Source organism: Poecilia formosa, unplaced genomic scaffold (assembly GCF_000485575.1).
Source record: "Poecilia formosa unplaced genomic scaffold, Poecilia_formosa-5.1.2 Scaffold906, whole genome shotgun sequence".
Classification (NCBI taxonomy): Eukaryota; Metazoa; Chordata; class Actinopteri; order Cyprinodontiformes; family Poeciliidae; genus Poecilia; species Poecilia formosa.
Genome location: NW_006800845.1, coordinates 1,273 through 8,323, shown reverse-complemented (window position 1 = coordinate 8,323; position 7,051 = coordinate 1,273). Strand labels below are relative to the sequence as shown.

The 7,051-nt window shown below is 48.1% G+C and overlaps 1 protein-coding gene across 1 annotated transcript in view; it reads right to left on the bottom strand.

The window, feature by feature from the left end:
* LOC103132033 (guanine nucleotide exchange factor DBS-like) overlaps positions 1 to 3,019 on the bottom strand; it is a 56,816-nt gene extending 53,797 nt beyond the window's left edge. The window contains exons 1-2 of the mRNA XM_016667109.1: positions 2,928 to 3,019; positions 1,315 to 1,372 (exon numbers count right to left, since the gene is read on the bottom strand). Coding sequence (XP_016522595.1) covers positions 1,315 to 1,372; positions 2,928 to 3,019 — 150 coding nt within the window. The remainder of the gene's footprint in view (positions 1 to 1,314; positions 1,373 to 2,927) is intronic.
* Between the last annotated feature and the right edge of the window lie 4,032 nt (positions 3,020 to 7,051).

The window sequence follows — 7,051 nt, the reverse complement described above, 5'->3', positions numbered from 1 at the left end:
GGCGGAGGAGACCGCCGGACCCGCTTCCACGTCTCTGCTTCCTGCGCTGGCGGAGGAGACCGCCGGACCCGCTTCCACGTCTCTGCTTCCTGCGCCGGGGACTCCGGTTCCTGCGCCGGCGACGCCCGCCTCCCCGCCCACCCTGGTGGGTTGTTTTCTTTGTTTCGGACTGTTTTTCTGGACTCTAGCCCTCCTTCCGTCGCCCCTCCACCCACCCTGTTGGGTTGTTTTGTGTTCTTTTTTGGACTTTTCTGTTTGGGCGTCTGGTAGCCGCCCCTTGAGGAGGGGCTACTGTCATGTTCCGTGTTTATTTTTGAGTTTGTGTAGTCCTGTGAGTCTGTCTCTGCGTCCTCCCCGTTGATTGTTTCCCAGGTGTGTCTCATTCCCTTGATTACCCCGTGTGTATTTAAACCCACCTGTTGTCTGTGTTCCTCGTCGGATCCTTGTCGTTGTCAATGTCTAAGTTTGTTGTCCGTACTCGCCAGTAGAACTGTTAAGTCCTGGTTTGTGCTTGCTCCCGTCTTGTCCGTTTTGTCAGTTGCTACCGGTATTTAGCTGCGTGCTTGTTTTCTGCCGTGCTGCCTGCTCTGGACTGTTTCGAGCATCATCATTATTATTAAATACATCTTATTCATCACCATACCTGGGTCTCAGCGTCTCTCCTCACCGCAACCACCACACCCCGTGAGATCAACATTGTTTACTTGGCTAGAATTGGATGATAGTTTGATGGTTGATCCATTGTCAGTTGTCAACCTCAACCATTCTGACTTGTCGTGAAACCTGGTTGAGATCTTACCAGAGCACACACGAAACGATCACAATAGCCTGAGAGATAAGTAATATTGTATTATGATTAATGTTGGTGATTCTTGTATTACTGTAAGTAAAGTTATATGAATTAATGATGATAAAAAGATATGTAATCCTTGTTCTAATGATAAAAGAAATACAGTCAGTACGGAAGAAACAGGAAGTGGGAGTTTTGAGATGCATGAAGGAAACAGGTGCAGAAGGCAAATAGAGAACTTCAGAAAGTTCAGTTCTAAAAAACAAGGAAGTTCATCTGAGGGTGGAGGCCAACCAAGACGCAGCTGTGCAGGCTGCTGACATGTACACGACCAAAAAAGAGGAATTGAAAGAGTTGGGCGGTTGCTGAGAAGAATAAAAAGACACCAGACAGGAGGATCGAGGTTCTTTGTTCTGCAGCGTTCGAGTCGAGCCCACATGGAGAGAATCCACGGAGGGCTGCATGCTGATACCCCGGGACGATGAGACTGCTCGCTGCACAGGAAAGGAACAAGATCCGTTAACAACCCGGGATTCTGATTCGACTGCGGCCCCACGCTCAACCCAAAAGATTACAATGATGCTGCAGTGGACATGGGGAATAGACAATGATCGTATTTGGATAAAGAACTGAGTTTATTGAGGATTCTCACCAGTTCATCTTTGGATCTATTCTAAAAAGATTCTGCCAAGACAAAGACAGGACTCCATCCATGGACATTAAAGTTCTCTGCTGCCAAGATCGTCTCTGCATCTGGGTTCGAGTACTACTGCCTCCCCCAAAGCCTCTATTTAGATAAGAACACAGTGTAGGGTTAGAATTAGGAGTGATTTCTAAAAATTCTTTAAAGTATTATTTTCTTATTTTTTTATTGAAATGCTGTATGTCCTTTTCCCTTGCTAAAGCTTGCTAATAAAAATACTAAAGTCTAATTTGATGCTGTGGACAGTTAAATTAATTGAGTCAACTAAGTTTAATTCTTCTGATTAATGTGAAATCAATGTTAATGGTCCTAGTAAATTAGGGTGGCTTCATACGTTCTTTAGTTCAGATAAATAATGACCCTGGGACTTATTCCTAGTCGCTAAATATCTAAGTTATAACAAGTGCACGTTAATAAACAGAGAAAGAGCTGCCGTGAACAGACGTGGTTTATGAGTTCGGACACCGGCGGGGCTACTGGACTGAAGCGGGTTATAACGTCTGGATGAAGGTAGTTAGAGCTTAGACGAATCTTTCTCGCTCCCAGCTTAAACAAAAGTTCTCTACATTCTTATTTGCGGTAATACCCAGGAATTAGAGGCTTTTTGAACCCGTGAGATGGAGAGCTGGTCAGTAGTCAGTCCGCTAGAGTTTGGGAGGAGTTAGGGGCGTGGCTGAGTACTGTGCATTAACATTTGTGGCGCCCAAACAGGGACATGACTCTTTAGAAGAGGCGGAGCCCTAGGGAAGTAGGTGGGGGAAGAGCTCCGAACAACCTACTAGTAGCAGCTCTACAGGGGTAGAGTTGTTGGTGACTGAAAGGCCTCAGTCACCACCCTCGCAGTAACTACACAGAGTGTAGGTGAGGAGAGCTCACTGTGGACAGTGACCACGTTCAAGCAGTGCAGCTAGTAGCCAAAATAGCTTGAACCCATCCCTGCTCTAAGGTACCTAGAGAGGCTTTGAGGTCAGGCAACTCGAGGACAAAAGACAACATGGAGAACGAGGAGGACGACGCGCATTCATACGTCAAACAGATGGAAGCAATCCCACAAAGAAGTGATGACCATGGCCCAGGAGGGCAAAGCCAGGAAACAAGCAAAGAACCACCCCTGTCCAAGTCCCTGATCCAGACAGCTATGGTAAGAGTTATTCTGTACGGAGAGGGGTTTGAGACATGGACTCAGCTAAACCAAAAGATGTTTTATAGTTACCACTTTGGCGCCAATCAAGAGAACCACAGAAAACACCTAAATATAACGCTGCAGTTACAAGACCAGAAGAACATGTGGAGGAGGTCGTGCGAGACGTGCATGAGGCCTTAGGACATACAGGCGTATGACCTACACGTGAGGAACTGGTGGAACAAAACCTGTGGATCCCGGTGAGAGAGGTCCAGCGCGTGCTAAGGGGCTGTGAGGTATGTGGTCAATACAACGCAGGCTGCCGAGGGCAGCGTATGTAGGGGTTGACCATCAAGAGCACCGTCCCCTGGGGCTCAATCTGCATGGATGTGGCAGGCCCCATGGGAGTGAATGGGAGAAAAGGTGAGAGATACCTCCTGGTGCTTGTGGATTCTATGTCGGGATTTGTCATCGTGAAGGCGACCAGGAGAGCGAACGGTAGCAGTGTTGTCGGCATGCTGGAGCAGGTGTGCAGCTCCCTGGGAGTTCCGAAGGAGCTGCGGACGGATAATGGGACACAGTTCCGTAACTCGCAAATTTCTGACAGTGGTGTCAGAAATTTGGAATAATGCGAGTTTACTCACCGCCCTACACCCCACAAGCCAACGGGATAGTTGAACGCACCACTGGACTGGTTAAGAACTGGATAGCTAAAAATGCTAACATCAACAGCTGGAGCACCAAGGCGGTGGAGATTGGGCAAGCCCTGAATGACAGACGTCGAATTGGTAGACCCGCCCCTTCAATGGAGCTTAACCAATGACCGTTCACCACGAAGGAAGCAGGGCGGAGCTCCAACGACAAAAAGGAGAAGCTGACGACCAAAGTGCCATTTCGTGTGGGACAGAAAGTGTGGGTGAAAGCTAGAGAACAGCCTGTGAACGCAGCAGTGAAACCAAAGTTTGAAACATCAGATACAGTGAAGCAAATACTGGACAGGAATACAGTATTGCTAGAGAGGAAGGGGATCCAAGGAGTTGAGCAATTGAAGCCAGTTCCTAACTAAAGTAACCAGAAGCCGGTGAAATGGCCAGCGGACCATGCGACATTCCACCCTACATCGAACTGGCCACGGTAAAAGGAGTGGTTGTAATCAGAAGAACACCCTTAGGGTTATGGGCAGGAAGGGCCCTCAGGAAATTGAACAGCGCCAAAAAAGGAATCCTGTCAGAGGAGGGTGAAATATTGGAATGGGACAAAGTCAACTATAACTGCCTGAAGCCAAAACCGCTCCCAATTTGTTGGGAAGGACGAGGACGAGATAAGCCACGACATGTGCCTGGAACTGCGGAGGTTCTTGGGACCCTGCTGGTATCCCCAGTAAAGGTAATGGATATTTTGATCTGTCCGGATTGCTGTGTGGAGGTGCTACCCAGACTCCTCATCGAGACACAGTGGGACTCAGCAGATGGAAAGGCAGGGAACTGTCGTTGCATCTGGGATGGAGAAAATCTCGATTACTGCACTCCCTGTTTAGGCCGAATGAGGGAAGGAAGACGCAGCCCGGTGTGCCAAGCAGAAGGATAGCAAGTGTTGAGATTTTACAGCTCTCTACGGCCCTTCAAAAGGTACGGGACAACTGTGACCAATTATGACAACCCCATCCCGAATCATTGGTCTACTGCTCCATCAGCGCCACCTGAGCCGCAAGAAGGTCCTTCAGGGTCAGATGCCGTGACGTGGACAAGTAAAGAAGGCCCGCGTGATACCCTGTGGAAAGCCGTCCATTCTGCATGGCCATACAACCCGGCCAACCTTCATGCGCCTATTCCCCTGATGAATGCCACCCAACATTCCTTGGTGTTCAGGGATCATCGAGATGCAGGTCGCTTCCCACTGCCTGACGCCTTGCAAGAGCTCTCGGACACGGACAGAATATTGGCCGAAGCGGGAGGTTGGGAGGGCTCGTGGGAATTGACCACGTGGGCCCATCTGATACTCGAGGTGGTGCATGACTGCACCATACCGGCCAATGATTTGCCAGTCATCCCACAGGAGTGTGGAATACGTACTACAGGTCTATATTTCTTCACCACCGAATTGGACGGATGGGGGAGCAAAATAGCAAGGCCCAAAGAAAAGTCGGCCATCTACCTGGTCACGGCGGAGTCAGCTTTCTGTGATGGAATCTTGCAGGTGCCTGGAGGGATGGCTCATAGAGTGGAAACGCCCTCTGACCCAAGCTCCACCCGACGGGTACAAATATCAGTGCGGATGGTTACCATCCCATACAGAGGGATCTACTCCGTTGGAGCATCCATCACCCCAATACCTGGTGACCGCGTCTTTGCTACAGTGTCGTGTGCAGAACCAGTGGAGGAGAAAGCCAAGGCAAACCCGTGGCAGGCGTTCACGGCAACATTAGGATGGAGAAAGAAAAACAAAAACTGATGGATCTACCGGAGAGAAGAAACCTAGTTGTTAAGTCCAAGAGTCAACAGAAACACCAAGTGCAAAAGGTAAAGAGCTGTTTTGTAAAAATGCTGTTTAAAGTGGGTCCAGAAGTTTGGTCTGGATATTCTGTGAAAGGCCCTTTCCTCAAGCTCCCAAACAGCTCTATTTTGCTGGATAAACCTAGAGAGGACTTTACAGTGTCGTTCCCTTTGTCTGAGGCCTACTACTTCAAACATTTGACCTATCTTCGTCCCACGGACTACCAAATTGTGAAAGTGGTGCAACAATCGGAAGAACCATTGCCCCGTGCACGAGCCGCACGAGAATATGAGTGTGTGGAACCCCCAATTTGGAATGGTAAAGTGGCTTCAGACCCAGCAAGGGCAGCAATAACTTCACCTGCCTGTCCAAGACAGCTCCCGTGGATTTTTAATACAGTCTACCTGAGGATAAGAGGAAAGGAGCTAAGGATTAGGTGGGGCCCTCACTACCTGGAGCCACTGCAAGGAATCTACTGTGAAATCTCACTAAACGACATTGTGATTTGGACTACTTCCCCAGGTATGGCTAAAACAGTGGTGAAAATGGAAGAAAACCCAGATTACTATCTCTTCAACAACACACGTCTCCCGTTGAGATTGGAAATGGACAGAATCTTCCCTAATCACCACATCAGAGGATCTTCACTCCATCAACATGGGGGTACCGAACCAGGCTCACCTTAAGTGGACAATCATTATACACCTACATCAGCCTGCCGAACCCTGTAGGGAATGGAGGCCTGGACTGGCGAAATCTAGGCCTAATGGGCGGAACCATCCAAGGCCCGTTGCCTAAGCCGCTATGTTGGAGGGTGCTCCTCTGGAAGTGGGTGTGGAGGGGGCTGGAACCTGATTTGCCCTTCCCCTCTCCAGTATATACCGCACTTCAGAAAGGACGAGCCATCAGACAAGTAGAAGGAAGCTTTACAAGCCGACATTGCAGAAAGATTTTAAGGAAGATCTGCAGTGCACCCAGTGAACCGGACCCAAGGGAAGCTTTGCTCCAATAACCAAAAAATAAGGTAATGGAATTGATACGCATACGATGCCTGAATGCTGCACTGGATCCAGAACATGCCGAGGACAATGATGAAGAATCTGACTCTGAAGACGACGACTTGGACTTCTCGGAATGAACCCAGTTACGAAAAGCGAAAAGGATAACGGACAAAGCCCTTTGTGCAAAAACCTTGCTACTGTTACTTACTTTGCTGTTTGCTACTGTAACTCTTCTTATTGTGTTGTTGGTCACCTAGCACAACAAAAGATGAAAAACTCCTCACAATGTGATTGACTGCAGCCAAGTGGTCCGACAGGCTGAAAAATAAAAGACACAGTTAGCGCCGTGACTGAGTGGTCAGCCACGAACACCAACTGGCGCAGCTCCCACTCATAGGGTCACATTTTTCCAGCCCAACCACAAGAAAACTTTACAAATTATATTTATAGATGTTAAATATTTTTACAGTACCTTGTTAATTGTTGAACTTGCAAAATATGACCCTAAGTAAAAAAAGAAGTGAAGAGCTGCCTCTCTCGCACCTACCTCCACCAGCGCTCCTCAGAATTCTGGTGGAGGAAGCCGCGAGAGAGCCTGACGGACCCGTTGCATGCAGTCACTCATCACACCACTAGGTGGCTCCAAACAAAATCAAAAATACATACAACCATCACTATAATCATTTCGATCAAAACTCACACAGACACACGAGCTCTTCTCTCTGTTACACCCACCCCTGCTGAATTTTGACCAAAATGATTAAAGTGTATAATTATCACCATCACGGAAAATAAATGAATAAATAAATCACATGAATTGGCTGTCATGAATATACAAGGTCCAACTGAAGTAGTATCCTTTACAAAGGATGAAGTGGCAAGAAAATGGCGCCTTATTTCCTTGCCAGCTCCTGGAAGCAGGATGCAGCCTACATCCCACA